Below are 19,914 nucleotides of genomic sequence, written 5' to 3'. Positions count from 1 at the left end.
TAGATCGCATAGTTCGTAAACGTTGCCATAATGGTACAGTGGTCGATACCTTGTGGAGGTGTGAGTAGTTTAGAGAGGTAGAATAGGGGTAGAGAACACCGCGCTGTGGCAGTTATTGTTTAAATTTGTTGAAAATATTTCCGAATCAAGGTCCTTTTTGTAGAAGACAAAGCCAGAGCTTTCGGGTTAATTTGGAAGTGGTAATAGTAGAACCCCAGATATCTCAAAATTTTTCTTCGCCAAGGCCCTTTTCATGGAATACAAAACCGGGTTAATTTGGAAGAACTCTAGAGATCCAATTTTTCCGTTGTTCATTCGTTGATCGGGTTTCATATCGCAGTCAGGTAATAATGATTTGTCAACTCTGTATTCGTTAGACAGATGTGATTTGGTTTCAACTGGCGACTATTGAACCATAGATCAGATAATTGTCCTCCATTAAGTATTAAACTTTTATTGTAAATTCCAAAACTGTACCATCCAATCTAGCTGTTCCATAAAAAGAAGCAATTCAGTCTTTAGCATATAGACGGTGATTTGTGTGTGGACTTTGAAAGTAACTTAAATAGATGCCTCCGTTATATTTTCTAAAACTCCCTTCGGGTTTCACATTTAAAAGTGTTGAAGCCTTTGATTCCACTATGGTTGTAGGAATAAATAAAACGTTTATTTATTTTTTTTTTTTTTTTGGTGCCATATAATATTCCAAAAAAAGAACAACGAGCTTATATAATGTTACTTGATTTTTCCACGCAACCAAACACAAAGAAAAATATGTATGTTTATTAACAATTTCCTTGACTACAAGAAGTGATTGCAAAACTTTAATAGACCTTGACTACCAATAACTTGAGAAAAACTCTAAAATCTAAACAAATGAAAGTAAAAGTAAGGGAAACAAGTTTTATTTTAAAAACTAAATTTACAACAATTTGCAAAATACTCTCCTATACATAAGCATGTTGTATTATAATCATACATTTAACTTTAAAGTTTAAACTTTGCTAAGAAAAACAATACACAACTTTGAACTGGATTACTTGTTAATAATCGTAACACTCCATTGCAATAATCTAAGATACGCGCAAAAAAAAACTAAAGACATACATTAAACTATTGTTTGTAACAACTAATCTTGGACAGCATGCGATTAAATGTGAAGTCATGATTCCAAAGCTGTAATGTAATTACACATCAAGTCGATGTTTGTTGCAGTTGTAGAAGTTACCAGATGATTTTTATACCCACTATTAAAATGGATGGGGGTTACATTGATGTAGCAATTTCGTTTGTAAAATATTGAAATATTGGTCTCCATTGATGTAGTTTGTTTGGTATAAACAACCAAGGCCTATATTTAACCCTAGTGCCTACATAAGTGACCATTAAGAGTTTAACTGGAAGAGTGATGGAAATTTACATAAACCCCTCTTACAGCAAATCACTTTATAGTCAGCAAATCAAATTCAAGATATTAGGAGAAATTCAACAAAAATGATTTAGAAATTTATCACTCTCTCGAAATCTGAAGAGTTCGGACCATAATTAAATAAATTAACCTCTTCGAAAAATAACCCTGGACGAGTTTATTAAGTAGTTTATTGACTGATCTATTACTTATCTATGGGCTAGTCTTTTGACTCGCCTATGGATTATTCTATGCATCGGTGAATGGATTAGCATTTACCTAGTAGATTAACTATCCTATGGTCTAATCTGTGAACTAATCTTTCTACTACTCTATGAAATAGCCTACTTACTAACCTACGGAATAGTCTATTGACTAGTTTTTAGGCTATAAGGAAGTATTTTCGGACATGGCCGACCATATGACAAATTAGCAAAAAACTGGGGTCCATAAAGGGAAGTTTTTGCACATTTTAAGCTGCGGTTTAATCGGTTTATACTTTTTCGAAAACAATATTGCGGAGGTCGTCAATAGCCAGTGTTACAAATCAATGGCAATCAATTCCATCCGAATACAACGTTACCGTCGCCAAACAGTGAACTCCAGAAGTGAAATTATATAATAATCTAATCAGAGAGAAAATTGTGCTATTTCAACAGGATGTGTCCATAAATCCAATGAACAAAGTTTGAGCAGTTAAATATATGGCGGGTATCATGAGGACCCTGAACATTAGGGACGGCACTATCTATACGGGATCACTAGGCATTAATAATGTTACTCCATCCCGATCTTATGTAGCTCATCATGCTTTTTGCTGCAGCGTTTTTCCAATGTTTGCTATAGTCGGTGGGCGAACTCCAATTACAAACATTTTGCGATATTTTGCGACCGTGGTATAGATGGCGTTTCTATGAATATCGTTCAAAGCTGCCGTATATGTGTACTAAACTAATGGGTCCTACACATAACTGTGTACATACGCCTTCCTGGTATACACAAAGGTGCTTCCTGACATCAGGAGAGCATCCAACTGTGTTATATTAAATTTGTGATGACTTCTCCGGTAACATAGGAAGATTTCATTAGCTTTGAGGACCACGGTTGCAGTGGCATGAGCCGAGAAAGTGCACGATCGGAATTTACGCTACATCGACGCCAAGAGTTAGATTTACTTCCTTCGTCCAGGTGTTAAATAATGTTGTTAAGAACTTCGTTGGTGATTGTTGAAGGCTTCGCGCAGTATTTCACCGAATTAACCATAATAGTATAGATTCTCATTGACTCCTAGAGGTAGAAGTTAAACGATAGCTGCGAAAGAACCGAGGCTTGTTCTACATTTTGTTTTACTAAAGGGAGTTTTGTGCGTTTGTCTCTAAAATCTACGAATGTCTGACTGCCATTCAGATATTTCACGATCCATATTTTTATGCTGTTGGGCATTGCAGATATTCTCGAAGAGTGTTGCATGCCTGAGAGAGTAAGAAAGAGCTTCAAAATCAACAGAATTCACACAGCTGTGTTCTTGTCTGCTGTAAAGCGTTGGACTCTAAAGTATCTAGTTACATCAAATAAATGTATCTCGATTCGAAGACTCAGGTGGACTGAAGTATGTCCATAGTGGTTGCGGGACTTATATATGTGAAGCTTATTTATATCGAATTTTGGCACAATATCGATATTCATTAACATTGACCATGGTTGCAGAGGCATGAGTCGAGGAAGTTAATGTCATCCCATGATTTTTGGATAGTGCACGATCGGAATTTGCTCTCCATCGACGCCAAGAGTTGGATTTACTTCCTTCGTCCAAGTGTTAAATAATGTTGTTAAGAACTTCGTTGGTGATTGTTGAAGGCTTTGCGGAGTATTTCACCGAATTAACCATAATAGATTAATATAGATTCACATTGACTCCTTGTGACTCCTAGAGGTAGAAGTTAAACGATAGCTGCGATAGAACCAGGGCTTTCACGATCCATATTTTTATGCTGTTAGGCATTGCGGATATTCTCGAAGAGTGTTGCATGGCTGATATAGTAAGGGAGAGCTTCAAAATCAACTGGATTCACACAGCTGTGTTCTTGTCTGCTGTAAAGCGTTGGGCTGCGATAGAACCAGGGCTTGTTCTACACTTTGTTTTACTAAAGGGAGTTTTGAGCGTTTGTCTTTAAACTCTACGAATGTCTGACTGCCATTCAGATATTTCACGATCCATATTTTTATGCTGTTGGGCATTGCGGATATTCTGGAAGAGTGTTGCATGGCTGAGATAGTAAGGGAGAGCTTCAAAATCAACTGGATTCACACAGCTGTGTTCTTGTCTGCTGTAAAGCATTGGACTCTAAAGTATCTAGTTACATCAAATAAAAGTATCTCGATTCGAAGACTCAGGTGGACTGAAGTATGTTCATAGTGGTTGCGGTACTTATATTTGTGAAGCTTATTTATATCGAATTTTAGCACAATATCGATATTAATAAACAAATAAAGAGCGTCAGACATATTTTCGGAATAGTACCTTCGACTCTATAGAAAAAAGGATTTACGCCCCTTTTTTGGCTGTCGGAATTTTATTTAAAATTACATAAAATGTTATTAAAATCATGTTTTTTCGATTCGAAACACATTAACACACATTCAAAAAATATTAAAACCAAATAATCGCTATTTATCACCTAATGATGGCGGAGGCCATAATAAAACCAAAATAAAAATTAAGATTATCGCATATTTTGTTTTGTTTTATTTTGCAAAATGCATTAAATTTGTTTTAGTTCAAGAAAAGGCCAACGAAACAATACAAAATCATGAATTTAATTGTTTCTAAAAAGCTCAAATAAACTGTACTTCTTTATTATATTTGCTACAAATGAAATCAATATAAACAAAATACAAATTTTATTTATAAATAATACACAATTGAAAAATAGAGAAATTCCAGAATTTGCTCGTCTCGTTTGTTTCAGAATAATTTTCAGTATGTGTGTTCATGTACATATTTCTTATCACTGGTACCAGAGCAGTAATAACAAAAATATAGCAATAACAATAATCAGTAAAAGTGAAGACAGGCAAAAACAAATTAATAAAATGACAGTAATGTTTTAATTATCACGATTTTTTTATTAATATTGTTGTTATTGTTTTCTTTGCTTTTGCAAAATATTACAATTACATGTAAATTTCCTTATAAATAGATTTTGTAACGGTTTTTATAAACGAATATTATTAGAGTTGCCAGAGTAGGCTGATTTACTAACATGCAGTCAGGGTTGGAATATTAAGTTTTGGAGGCACCTTTATTGAACAGATTTTTAACTTGAAGAAAACGTAATATGTCTCTAATAAAATTTTGTCGGAATACTAATAATAATACCGATATTTATAAGCGGAAGAATGTATTCATGTCAAATTTTTTCCGATATCCATGTTTTTATTTGGTTATTGATATTGCCGTTCGTACTGCACTTCTGCCTGACTGCCAAATTTATCCAAATATTCGCTCTCTAGTTAAGCTGACTGTAAGTCTGTAAGAAATTCTGATTTTTTCGATATTTCAATTCTTAATATTTGGATTTTATAGCAGAAATCAAGAAATCTTAACTTCGTTATTGTTAAGACGATAGCAACGGCTTCTATAAGATCCTTCTTTGTTTTTTGAAGAAGTTATAGTTAAGCCGATTGAAAACGATCCTTCTTTATTTTTCGAAAACGACATTTGTGTTTCATCTAAATATAGTGCTGTTTTGTTCTAATTTACATTGTCGCACAGCGAACTTTGGAATGTGTGTTTTTGAGAACATTTGAGACGTTATAATAGATCGTGTAATCCTTTAGAAATGTGTATATACTTTGGTCTCACGGTATCGACGGTTTGTTTTGAGGCTTAACAAGTGCATAGACTTGACCATAGATTATTTAATAGACTATTCCATAGACTAATTATTAGAGTAGATGCTCAAAAAAGTAAAGTCTTCAGTTATGGGGTGATGAGTACCACAGCTCAACTTGGATCCTTTGTAGTAGGATATAAGAAGAAAATAGGCAAGTTTCAGAAGACAGAGTTAATGAAAGGCAGAGAGTTACAGAGAAGAGAGGCAAACCTAAGAATAAGTTTAATCGTTCTAGTCGAGCATTGAAGAGATCCGAAAAATTGTCCTTTACCAGTATCTGAAGACGTATAGTTTCTAGAGCTGGACTATTACAAGAAAATGGACTACCCATCACATCTTCATCTTCGTTATGACAAGTACAGAATTCAGTATCATAAAAATTAGATTTTTCTTCCTAATACTTACCCTAAAACGCAATCGAAAGAAAAATTGAAAGTAGTTCCATTTCGTTTACGATTGCAGCTACGTTGCTCACTCCTATTCTCCATTATGGGCAAGCAAACAGGCCTTACGATCGTAATGCAGAATAAACACAATCGTAAAGCATTGAAATGAAATGGAATCGCTTCTTCTTTTTCGTACGATTTCGTTTTTTGTTGTAATAGCTTTTTTATATCGTTGCGTAACTAAAAGCGGAAACGTAAACCTTTGTGAAAGAGGCTTTTACGGCGGCTAGCATCAAACATTTGGTGGTGGGATTTATGTTCATATAAAAGTTATTTATGTTATGTTATGAACTTCGTTTGTTGTTTGAATACTAATCATAATGTCCAGCAGTTCGCGAGGTTTTAAACTTTGGTCTATTTCCAGTATCGACTTTGCTATATTAAGCCCTTTCTTGATAAAAGTACTATTTAGGGACTTTATGTCACTACGCTCATGGATATTGTGACACTTTTGAAAGTGTCATAACGTCCGTGTACTCTATGAAACTTTTTCGTGTGTCATAACGTCCATATAAAACTTTGTTTGAAATGATTCTTAACCGATTAATACACGTTAGATTCTACGTCCTCGAACGATTAAACTTAATCTTTTCTCGGCGTTTTGCTGTATCAATTTCCCATTCATACTTACTGCGTAATTATATAAAATTATTTCGAAAAATGTCTAGTCCGATTTTTTTTTTTTTGTGAAAAATACGAAAATAATTCCACTTTCGATCGTAATTGTATTAATTATATATATAACATCATATGAAGTTAACGCAATTTAACAATTTTTTGTTTCCAGCACAAGTTCACGTCAATCAATTGATTTGACCTATTCAAATCGAACTGAATTTTCGCAGGCCTAGGTGTACAAAAATTGTATCCTTTTGGCATGCGAATTGTTATTAAACTATAATAAGCCTTTAGTAGCGAAAAAACATCAATCAATAAAGTTGAATTCTAACAATATGACGTGATGTTTGTAGGAAACAGGCATGGAAAACTGAAATTTTGAAATAGTACCAACTTATAACAAAGATAGCGCGTTTTAGGTTATAAACTACTAAACTTATTTTCCACTAGATCAGACTATAGACTAGACCATAGACTAGAATATAGACTAGGCTAGACTAAAGACTAGACAATAGACTAAACTATGTTCTAGAATATAGACTAGACTATAGGCTAGACTATAGACTAGACCATAGACCAGACTATAGACTAGACTATAGGCGAGACTATAGGCTAGACCATAGACTAGACTATAAACTAGACTATAGACTAGACTAGAGACTAGACTAGAGACTAGACTATAGACTAGACTATAGACTAGACTATAGACTAGACTATAGACTAGACTATAGACTAGACCATAGACTAGACTATAGACTAGACTGTAAACTAGACTATAAACTAGACTATAGACTAGACTATAGACTAGATTATAGACTAGACTATAGACTAGACTATAGACTAGACCATAGACTAGACTATAGACTAGACTATAAACTAGACTATAGACTAGACTATAGACTAGACTGTAGACTAGACTATAGACTAGACTAAAGACTAGACTATAGACTAGACTATAGACTAGACTATAGACTAGACTAGACTATAGACTAGACTATAGACTAGACTATAGACTAGACTATAGACTAGACTATAGACTAGACTATAGACTAGACTATAGACTAAACTATGGACTAGATTGTAAACTAGACTATACAATAGAATAGAGTATAGACTAGAGTATAGACTAGAGTATAGACTAGACTATAGCCTAGACTATAGACTCGACTATAGACTAGACTATAGAATAGTCTATAGACTACTATACATTAGACTAAAGACTGGACTATAGATTCGACTATAGACTAGACTATAAACAAGACTGTAGACTAGACTGTAGACTAAACTATAGACAAGACTCTAGACTAGACTACAGACAAGACTGTAGACTAAACTATGGACTATACAATAGACTAGACTATAGAATAGAGTATGGACTGACAATATACTAATAATATAATGACTAGACAATATACTAAACAATAGACTAGACTATAGACCAGACTATAGACCAGTCTATAGTATAGAACTTTCTATAGTTTATATAGACTGACTACTTATGTGGATTACTTATCAAAAGTTTATAAATTTGAAAAAGTACTGAAAAAGTCGTGGGGGTACCGCAGTATTTTTCTATATCAAAAAGTACTAAAGTACTGAATTTTCCATGCCTGGTAGGAAATAAACAAAACAAAAAACAGCATACAGTAAGGCGTTTATTTTAAACTAATAGACGTTGATTTTGTTTAGTATACTTTAAGCATGTTATTTATAAAAGCCTTAAGGTATACTATAATTTTGAAGGTTAAACAGCAGGAAATTTAACGACCGAGTCCGTTAAAGAGCTGGAAAATCAACAAAGAGAATGACGAAAGAGTTTATATTAATATGTTACCAAGTTATTAATAAAACACACAACAACTAATGGCTGATTTTAAGTTTTAACAAATCTTTTATTTATTAAGATTTTTTCCAAGTTTTTTTTATATGAAAATATATAAAATAAGACGACTTCAAGTTTTTTTTAAAGAAAAATTAAAATTAACAAACAAAAACAAATCAAATTAAAAAAAACTCAACATATCAGCAAAAACGATATGATTTATAGTAATAAGTTAGTAAGAATTAAGTAGAAATCTTAGAATAAGTGATTTTATAAATTAAATAATAATTTACAGCTCAAGGCAAACTTTGGTTAATAAACAATAAGGACAAAATGGTTTTAAAAACATATTCTTAAGAAATTTGGTCAAACAGCTGCTTAAAAAATAAACAAAAAAGAGGTATTTGTTAGCGTTATTGGTGGGAATTATATAAATTAACTTTCTTTCTCTAGCTTCTTCTCTTTGGAACGTTTCAATAGATAATACGAGACATTTTCATAAACTAAAAATGTAACCATAGTGGCGGGCACTACTCTGATTAGACTGGCCTTCAAACCTTTATAAAAACCAATGGGACCTTCATAGCTGTAATGAGACAATAAGAAAAGTGATATTTGTACATTAGCAAAGTTTGAACAAAATGCTTACCTTTTAGATTTATTTATTTTTTTACACACTCTACATACGACAATGAATTTGACTTAAATGTGATAACGAGTTTTGGGTTTTTTTTTTTTTGCTTTACTTTTAATTAAAGTTTCTTTGATGATGTGTTTTTTTTTAAAGTTATGTTATAGTTCCTTTTACGAAAACCACAAAAATAAAAAAATTAGTTAAAATTCATTTAGCAAAAAGAGAAAAAAAGTAAAACAATCGAACAGAAAAGGCACAGGTTTTTTAGAATACAAACCTCAAACTTAAATAAATTATTATTATAAATATTTTAAGGTTAGTAGAAAAAAATAATTATAATTTCTTCTTAAACACTTACTTTACACAAAGCTTTTAAAAAGCAACAGAAATTTATGTTTCAAAAATCCCACTCAAAATATTCAAAAATAAAAAAACTAAAATGTAAATAATATTTTATAAAATATGTAATGTTTTTACATACATATTGTTGGTATTGTATACTTGTGTTTTAAATATACAACAAATAACTAGTACAACATTTTTTTATTATGATTTTTTGTTTGGTTTTTTTTTTTCTTAATAAGTTGTTACTAATATTTCGTGTATGTTATTTCTAATCATTTAACAATAATTTTTTTTACTTATATAATCTTTTTGCCAAAGAAAGTTTAATTAATCTTTTTTTTGTTTTTGTTAAGTTTTCTTTTTGTTTTGTAGAACATTTTGTTTTTAATTTTACTTAAGATTAAATGATATTTTATGAAAAAAGCCTTAAATGCTTAAAAAAGTTTTAAAGGTTTTTCTATAAGTATATTTTTTTTTTGTTGTTTTAAGCTTAATATCTAAGAAAACTGCTGGTAGTTAAAAGTTTATTTAAATAAATTAAATTACTTTTTTTGTTTTGTTGCTAAACTATAACTTAAATTTAAGGTTTACAGGAAACAAAAAAAGAATTTTATTCTTTTAAAGTCCAAGTTTTGAAAAAAATAATAAATTTTATAAAAACTATATCAAGGTTTAAAGGTTAAACTTGTTTTAAATTCTAACGAATTGAAACTTAAATAATAAAAATTTGTTGTTAATTAAAAATGTCTAAGCATAAAGTTTAAATTATGGAAAAATTATGAAATTGTAGTTTTAAAAATTAGTTTATAAATCTCTTATTTTCTAATATTTTACATTAATTGTACAATTTTTAAACAATACCTGGATTTATATAAACAATTTTGTATTGAGTTTACATTTTTTCTCTTCTTTTTATAAAAATTTTCAAAAAGTTTTAAATAAATTTAAAAAACAAAAAAAAAACAATAATTTCTTTAGAGAAAACCTTAACTTTAGAAGTTTTACTTCAGAATTTCAATTATCGTTTATTGTTGTTATTCAATGGCAAAACATGTTAATGCTTTTTTGAACAAGAGGCCTCGAGTTTGTATTTCCAACCTCAATTTTGCTTAAAAAGATGTTTGAATACAGAGATCACAACAAATTTTTAGCCCAGAGTGTAAAGTCTACTTTTTTAAAGGACTAAAACTGCACTGAATCCGAATATGACCTCGGGCCGTTACCTATCACATCAGGGTTTCAAGATATCTTAACCTACAGTGTGAAAAAGCACTGTTTTCGGCGTTATACCAAAGCGAAGTCCAAAACCCCGGTACTTATGTATATTACTAAAGGACTGACCTAAGCTGAATCCGAAACAGATCTAATTTGTTTGTCACATCAGGTTTTAAAGATATCTTAGATGAAAGTTTGAAAAAATTCCCGATTTTCGCCATAATCAAGACGTTATGAAAGCGCCAAGTCGTCTTAAATCCGGTACTAAGGTATACTTTTCTGAAGGATTGATCTACGCTGAATGCGAATCTGACCTCAGAATTTCTCTAATCACATCAGATTCTTAAGATAATTTAATTTAAAGCTTAAAACGCGATCTTCCAGATGTTATACCAAAGCGAAGACAACTTTATTTAGAAAATATGTTATGCTGCCTGAAGGTCCTATCTATTGGCTTTAAAATAAAGCTTTCATTTCTGTTATAGTCCGTTCCTTATTGTAGGTATCGTATTTCAAACTTTACTTTAAGATATCTTATAAAGAGAACAAGATAAAACAGAGGTTAAAACTTGATATTAAAGCTAAAGAATAAAACTTTCAGAAACTTTTACAAATAAAGCTCGCTTAGCTTTGGTATACCGTCTCAAATATGGCGAAAAACATGAATTTTTCAGGTTCTTAAGATAACTTAATTTAAAGCTTAAAATACACAAATATCGTATTTCGCTAACTTCCAGACTTTATACCAAAGCGAAGAAAACTTTATTTAGAAAACATCCTATGCTGTCTGAAGGTCCTATCTATTGACTTCAAAATAAAGCTTTTATCACTTAGTTATGCTATACCGTCTCGAATATGGCGATAAACATGAAGTTTTCTATCGTTAAACCAAGATATCTTTAAAAGCTGCTGTGATGGAGATTTCAGTTTAGTATTTATCGTACATCTATGCTTTTGAGAAGTATACTTGGTTTTTGGCGTTTTAAGCTTTTGTCAGCTATTTCTCGGATATTGAAATTATAAAATTTCGATTCGAATTCCTCCCCCTCCATTCGAAATTGTATACTTTATACCATGACTTTCAAAAAGGTTTTCGTTCAAATCGAAATTCACATTTTGAAATTTCAATTCGAATTCCTCTTCTTCCATTCGAAATTGTATACTTTATACCATGACTTTCAAAAAGGTTTTCGTTCGAATCGAAATTCACAATAATCACTTGGAATTACACAAAGTTTTCTTTAACTTAAAAGTTTTTTGGAATAAAATAACGCTCTCGCTCGTTGTAAGCTTCGCCGAAATTCAATACCAATACAAAAATATACGCAATTGATTGAATGAAGAAATTATTGTACAATTTAAAAGTGAAATTGTTCGAACATAGACGGCCAAAGAGTAACAACTAAGCGGTAACTGTCTTCTTCAGCCACACAGTTGAACTATAACAACTTCTACTCATCACTCTGTATTTCAACGTTTTTCCAAAAATGTTGAATTTCCATAATTTAAACTTATTCTTTAAGACATTTAAACTTAACTTAAGTAAATTTGTTAAGCAATTTGTAAGAAATATTTAAAACAAAATTTCTATCACAAGTGTATATATTTAGATAAAATAGAACACAATTCCAAAGCCAAAAAAATTAGAGGAAAAAAAACAACTAAATTTTTTGAGGAATTTATGACAAGACTTAGTGGCTAAGAGAAATAAAATTACAAATATATGATAAATTCAGGCGCTTAGCGTTCATGGAATTATTAAAAAAAAATAGTAGAAAAAAAACTTGAGATTGAGTAACTAAACTTAAAAACAAAAACTAAAATTAAAAAAAAATAATAATAACAGTAATACATAAATTGTTAGAGAAGACTTAAGTATAATAATTTATTAAAGTTTAATAAAACTTTAATAAATTATTATAAATAAGTTTTTGTATAAAATATTAAAACTCTTGAAAAAAAATAGAGCTTGTCATTTTTATGCTGCAGTTTAACAGATTTCGTTTTTTTGTGCTTCTAACCAGAAATCTGTTTTTATGATTTACTTTTTCTTTTTGTCTTAATTTTCATAAAGTATTTTTGTTTTTCTTTCAATTTTTTTCTTTTTCTTCTTAAATTTATAACTTAATATTTAGACAAAAAAAAACTTATGCTTCTTTTAATTGGTTAATTATTTTGCATTGAAGATTCTTTACTTATTTCTTTTGTTTTTGTTTTACTCTTGTAATTTTATATTAATATATTTAGTTTTTTTTAAGAGTAATAGCAGTAGTTGTAGTAGAGAAATTTGTTGTTTTAAAAAAAATGATATTTCTAGTCTATGTTTGATTTAACTAATTGGTCAATTTTTCCCATATTAACATGACCATACAAATATTTGGTGTGACATGCACTAAATATGGTATGAGACCTTTATAAAAACCACCCATACGTTCGTACCTCCATGTTTGTTTAATACAATCCAAAGTTCCGCGATAATTATGATGATGATCTTGTAGACGTGCCCTTACAACTTGATATGGGTAAGTAGCGGCAGCTGCTATTAGTTTGGATATAGCTGCAAAAGCTAAATATTCCGATGTAGCCTGAAAGTATGATAGAAGAGAAGATTAAATATTAGTATTTGTTTTAGTTGTAAAAGTAATTTTTCCTAAGTTCCTAACAAAACCTATAAATTTTATTATAGGAATTTTACTTTTTTCCAAGAAAAAGCTCATTATTTCAATTGTAGACAATGTATTAAGCTTCTAGAGCAAACACCCAGCTGATACTAGTATTTTCCACTTCCCAAGAAACATAATTTTTTTTATCAAATAGTTGATAAACTTTTATTAAAACTGATTTTAATCAAGTACTATCAAGTAATAATACTTGACAAAAAAACTAGAAAATTCTCACAACAACTGTAATCAACGGCACGTGTAATGATTGTAAACTAAAACTAAAAAGGCAATTATTACTACATTTATTTTCTGTGAATAAAATATTAATATATATAATACCAAACTATTGCCTCACAAAAAAAAACAATTACTTTTACGAACACTAAATAAAAAATATATATTTGTTTTTATTAAAAGTGAAATAGATACGTAACGGAATGAGGTAGGAACACAAAATAAAATGCTAAAATAAACTAATAACAAATAAGCTAAGTGGTCATTGCCATACAACGTGATAGCGATACATATTTTAATAAATTAACTAGACACAACAGTAAACATTTTGCAAATTGTCAAGAAATTTTGTTGAAATTTATATGTTTTATTATAATTTACAAATTTTGTATGTATTTTGTTTAAGGTTTTAATAATAAATTAATTTCATTTAATTTATTTACTTTAAGCATTGTTAATTTGTTTATTATAGGCATCGTTGGTATTTATTTGTTTAATCTATATTTATCAGGCAATTCTTAAAACGGTCATAACACACAACCTTTATTTTAAACTTAAAAGTCCCCTGAAAATAACAAAAGTTCAATAACCGTTGTTATTTGTTGTTTGTAATGTTTTTAAAGTAATAAAATACTCAGGAAAGATTGAAAAAAGGGCTCAGGCAAGAATTCTATAGGAAATAATTGGGACCTGCAACCAGTAAATTGGATTTATACATCGGTTGTCAGGCCTATTCTAACTAATGGTTGCATTATCTGATGTGAGGCTTTGACAAAAGACGGTTATCGAAAGATGCTTAATAAAACTCAAAGGTGACCTCTCTTGGCATTACTAGTGCCATTAGAAATACTCCATTTCATTGTTTAGCTGTCACCTATAGAACATTTTATAGCGGATGTGGCGGCTAGGAATCTATTAACACTCTATGAGTCTTCGTTAGTCAAATCTTCACCCGATAATCATACAAAAATTCTATACGAAGTAGGTCTACGATCATGTTAACTCCCCTTGCGGAATTACATATTATTACGACTCTGGAGTCTAGACTTCGGGGAAACACTTCTGATGGAATTACCAACTAGGGACGAGTGAATTCGTGACATCATCAACAAGTTTAAAGGCCTTATAGGCAATACTTGATGTGAGGTCTACCAAGATACTTCTAGAACTCGATAAAAGCAGTCTAAGGCTGATGTCAGAGTGCCTGCTACAAGCGATGCGAAGCTTTGGAGTCTAGACTTCGGGGAAACACTTTTGATGGAATTACCAACTAGGGACGAGTGAATTCGTGACATCATCGTGATGAAACCCCTTGAGAATTGACCTATTTCCATTTCCAAATCAAGCAAAAATACAATCAAAAGAGATGTGATTTACTACACCTACTCATATTTGGAAACAAACAACTTTCCAAACTATACAAGTCTACAACGGTTTATGCCAAAATATTCAAAACTCTGATTTACACTACAATCAATCAAATTTGTTAGAATAAACTTTTCCAAAGGCTTGAGCTGCGCTGAAGACGAAATTGGTCCATCACATAAGGTTTTCAAGATAGTGTCAAAAAGTTTGAATAAACCTCGTTTTTACTGCACGAAAACACTTTTATTTACAAATATTTTTATATCATCTGAAACGTTATATCATCTGAAACGTTCGAGATACCGAAGAGAATCTTGAAGTAGTTTGGGCTATGCAGTCGTATATATGAGTAAATAATGAAGAGACTAGTAGGCGTTGAGCCTGTTGTTCTAACCCGTTCTACGACATGCCATAGCAACTCTTCATTGCCGCAGTTGGCTTTTCCCTATCTCTACTATAAAGTACGACATTCATGTGGTAACTTGAAACCATGGTATTGATGTCGTTCTATGAATGTCATTCAAAGCTGCTATATACGAATAAGCGATCCTGCACATAATTTCGTATGCTCTCCTAGTATACACAAAGAGGTCCTTCCGTACATGCCCCTGAAGAAAATTCAACTGTGTAAGGTTTTTTGCATGCACAACTGATCTCTCACGTTCCCACGACAATTGGATCATCGTTCCGGATCGACCTGAGCCGTATTCGGCGAAAGATTGTCAACTCAGCGACAGCTGTATCAACTGAATGTTTTTCCCAAGAAAGAACTATTGACCATAGTCGAACGGTTACAACAACTGACCTGACAATTGTTTAGTAGATTTGCCAATAAGGTTTCTTTATCCATACCCCTGGTGATGCCGGTTAGCACTTTGAGAACCTTGTTTATACTACCAAAGCTGTGCTTTATTACGATAATTGAAGGTTTAGATTAGTTTAAAATTCTTTGCTTTTTAAATTAGAAAAGTTAGAACAATTGTTATAAATATAAATATTCCATTTATACATTTATAACTTTAATTTTTGTAAAGTGCTTAAGTTAAAGACATTAAGGTCAGTCATATTACAAACTGTCACGCGATTTTTATTTAGTACTTAATTACAACTGGTGCTGCTGTCAGCAGAACATAAACTAAAAGACAGCAACTATCGTTACTTGTTGACCTCGATAAATAACTACCTTACCAAAGAGGTCGGAAAAATGCAAAAGAAAACATATTATGGAGACGGTATTGCAAGTGAATTTTAACAAAAAATAAGTAAACTCCTTGCAGAATGTTTAAAGTTACATTTAAAATCAATCTGTCACATTTAAATCAAGCTGTCAGTTACATTAAAATCAAGCTGTCTAAGCTTTTTAAATTGTCTTTGAAAATTCGAATTAAAATTCTATTTTTATTATAACTTAAGTTCGAAAAAGCTTTAAATGTGTTAAAAATCATTGAAATTCTTAAAACTGTTAAAAAATTCCAACTTGTTTGCGAATAATCATTGGAGATTTAAGAAAATAAAATTTTAATATTTTTTGGGGCAAATTTTTAAAATTTTTCTATTTCAAAGTTAAAAATTTTCAAAAAAAATATTAAAAATTTGAAGAATTTTAAAGTATTTTCAATGTAGTTTCAAAATTTAAGCTTTTTAAGTTATGTTCGAAAATTCGAAATTAATTTCGAAAATTCGAAGTTATGTTCGAAAAAATGTTAATGCAACTAAAATAATCTCTAGACTAAGAGGATTCAACAAAAACATAATTTTAGTTCTATTTGAAGTAAATTTTCTTGTTTTTTTTACTTTCGAACTTTAAAATTTTTAAAATAAAAGAAATTTTCAAAACCAAATCTTTAGTTTTTAGACGCAGAAAAAGTACACTTTCAAATTATTTAATTTACCGGTAAAATATAAACTTGAAAAGACAAATATTTTTTGGACTAAAGCCAAACAAATTATAAGTGTGAAGAAAGGAAATAAATTGTTGTTTTTATTATAAAATAAATGACGAAATTTATAATTTAATACAAAGCATTTCGCATGAATCTATATAGTAAATAGAAAAGAACAAGTCATGTGATAAACATTAAAAAAGAGGCCAAGAAAAGAGCAGACATTCTACTTGTGCTTATTTAGAAAATACTATAAAAACATTAAAAAATGAGGGAACAAATGCAAAATATTTCGTCATCATAAAAATATAAATGCAATTATATTATAAACGATAGCGTTATAGAGAAAAAAGAAGAAAAAACATTAATCAAATGGAAAAATCCATAGAGATTTTAAAAATGTTTAATATAGAAAATGTTGAATATAAAAACACACACAACATAATAATATAAATAAAAAGAAAAGCCCATGAAACTTTCCACAGTTTGTAGGCGAACACACAAGAAAATCATGTGATAATTGAAAGCAAAGAGCGCCTGAAATTAAATTGTTTAAAATGAACAAAATTTTGCACATTAGACTGCTGCAAAAATGAAGGAATATTTTGCTTTTAAAAAGAACAAAAAAACAGAAACAATTTCAAAAAAGGTTTCCAGCCGTAATTCAAATACACTAAAACTCTTAGGCCTTAAACATAATGATAAGAACCTAAGTTATTATCTTTTTAAGGGAAAAAACTTACCAATTTCGTATCGATTGGTAATTTTCGATATTCATTATAGCAATTTTTCATTTCTTCATATGTCATAAATTGTATGGCACCATGAGAAACACCCAGCATGCCAGGAACGAAACCCTATAAATTAGAAAGAAAAACAGAAATGATTAAAAATTTTATAAAAAAAACCCTTAAAAGTTCTGAAAAGTACCTTATACAAGCCTCTAATGCCTTCTTCTTTGTAGATCTGCGCCAGCGCATGTATCATACCACGATATTCAGAGCCTTTACCCTCGGCACCATATTGTAAACATAGACGAGTCTTTACCACCCAAATAGGATTTGTTAAAATTAAGGTTAAAGCTCCCGATTGGGCAGCAGCTACCATATGCATAGTGGGCCCCAAAGGTAAAGTGGTATTACCACCTTGAATGAAAGTCTTAATGGTATTGTAACTGTAATTAGAGAGAGAGAGAGAGAAAAAAAAACAATTTTAAAATAAATTCGAAAAGTTTATATAATCCATAATACTTACAACATAAAGTAAAGACCCCAGGATGAACCAGAGCCCCAGACATTAGGCGTTACACCCTTGTAAAGACCGCGAAAACCTTCTTGCCGAAAAATGGTGGCAAAAGCACTACCCAAACCACGATATTGTGGTACAGCTGCAGTACGACCATCATTAACTGTTGAATAGAAAATTTTTGTTTTTATTTTAATCGAAATTTATTATTGTTTATTTTATTGTTAAATAGAATTATTAATTTAATAGGTAGTAAAAATGTATAAGTGTGTGTATTTGTTTACTAAATGTGCTGGCACGTGTTGGCTATTAATTTAAGATCTAGTATTAAAATATACATTTCTAAAATAAATAAACAAACAAATAAAACTGATAAAAAATATTTGATTATAATGTTGTTTTCTTTTATAAATAAAGGTAACTTGGTTGTGTTTTTAAAATTTATAAAAAATATGTGATAAAATTTTGCAATGGTACTCAATTTCTGAATTACATTTCAAAGACTTTTGTGTAGTCTTTGAAATAGCCTATTGACTAGTCTATTGATTATTTTATTAATAAGTCTATTGACAGGTCTATTAACTAGTCTATGGACTAGTTTATTGACTTGTGTTTTGAACTGCCTATTGACTTGTCTATGAATTATCCTGTTAACTTTCCTATAGACAATTGATTAGTCTGTTCACTAGTCTATTGACTACACTACTGACGATTCACTAGTCTATTGAGACTATTCACTAATCTATTGATTAGTCTATTGACTTGTCTGTGAATTATACTGTTGACTTGTCTACAGACTATTGATTTGTCTGTTGACTATTTTATTAACTAGACTATTGACTACTCTACTGACTAGTTTATTAACTTGTCTGTGAACTACACCGTTGACTTGTCTTTTGACTATTAATTGGTCTCCTGACTAGTCTATGGACTACACTATTCACTAGTCTATTGATTAGTCTATTGGCTTGTCTATGAATTATACTGTTGACTTGTGTCTCGACTATCGATTAGTCTATTATTATTTTATGAACTAGTCTATTAATAGTCTTTGGACTAGTTTATTGACTAGTCCATGGAATAGTTCATTGATTACCCTATTGACTAGTGTTTTGAACAGTCTATTGACTTGTCTGTGAACTGTACTGTTAACTTATTTATAGACTATTGATTACTCTGTTCTCTAATCTATTGACTACTTTACTGACTATTCTATTGACTAATTTATGGACTAGTTTATTGCCTTATCTCTGAACAATACTGTTGACTTGTCTTTCGACTATTGATTGGTCTCTTGATTAGTCTATGGACTAGCCTATTGAGTATACTATTGACTAGACAATATCTATCTATCTATCTATCTATCTATCTATCTATCTATCTATCTATCTATCTATCTATCTATCTATCTATCTATCTATCTATCTATCTATCTATCTATCTATCTATCTATCTATCTATCTATCTATCTATCTATCTATCTATCTATCTATCTATCTATCTATCTATCTATCTATCTATCTATCTATCTATCTATCTATCTAACCTAACAAACTTTAGAATCAATAATTTAATCTAAATTATAAACTTTTCCTCTTTTTAGATTTTTTATTACTTTTTTTTATAAAATATTCATCAATAGTTCAAAGTTTTCTTAATGTGTAGTTTGTCTCGAAATTGTCCCCGAAATTCAATATGTATATATTTTTTTATTACAAACAATAATAAAGCGGAAATAAATTTAATACATTTCCTTTTATTTAAACAAGTATTTGTAACAACACAAAATAAATAAAAAATATTTAATAAAAATTAACAACACAAAAACTAGCAATACGAACAAAAAGGTTAAATTCCTGGCAAAATGTTAATGAATAAATAAACCTGAATCTTATCAGTGAAGGGTATTGCACACAATAATATCTTGTAAATGATTGAAAACGTAACCAAAAATAAATCTATACGAAATTTAAAGAATTACCAATGATCTCATTTGTTTTTCATATTGATTACGCTTCTTTTCTTATGAAAAAAAAAAAACAATAACATTTAATAATTTTTTTTTGAAAGAACTGGTCTTTTTGTTTTAAAGACAACTTATTCACGTGACTGTACAACATGTACGTAAGAAAAAATGTTT

The 19,914-nt window shown here is 30.3% G+C and overlaps 1 protein-coding gene across 3 annotated transcripts in view; it reads right to left on the bottom strand.

The window, feature by feature from the left end:
• Positions 1 to 8,239: 8,239 nt before the first annotated feature.
• Positions 8,240 to 19,914, bottom strand: part of LOC119605239 (mitochondrial folate transporter/carrier) — a 22,563-nt gene continuing 10,888 nt past the window's right edge. Inside the window, exons 2-6 of one of the 3 annotated variants that reach the window (XM_037958219.1) lie at positions 17,784 to 17,937; positions 17,460 to 17,703; positions 17,273 to 17,386; positions 12,824 to 12,969; positions 8,240 to 8,776 (exon numbers count right to left, since the gene is read on the bottom strand). In XM_037958219.1, coding sequence (XP_037814147.1) covers positions 8,626 to 8,776; positions 12,824 to 12,969; positions 17,273 to 17,386; positions 17,460 to 17,703; positions 17,784 to 17,937 — 809 coding nt within the window. In that variant the 3' untranslated portion in view covers positions 8,240 to 8,625. Of the gene's footprint in view, positions 8,777 to 8,916; positions 12,970 to 17,272; positions 17,387 to 17,459; positions 17,704 to 17,783; positions 17,938 to 19,914 lie in introns of those variants that run through there. The other 2 variants (XM_037958221.1, XM_037958220.1) reach the window with 2 other exon arrangements.

The sequence above is a fragment of the Lucilia sericata genome, unplaced genomic scaffold (assembly GCF_015586225.1).
Source record: "Lucilia sericata isolate MDLA Ls3-8-SP2 unplaced genomic scaffold, ASM1558622v1 Contig000467F_arrow, whole genome shotgun sequence".
Lineage (NCBI taxonomy): Eukaryota > Metazoa > Arthropoda > Insecta > Diptera > Calliphoridae > Lucilia > Lucilia sericata.
Note: the sequence above shows the minus strand (reverse complement) of the source record. Positions and strands in the feature narration are given on the sequence as shown.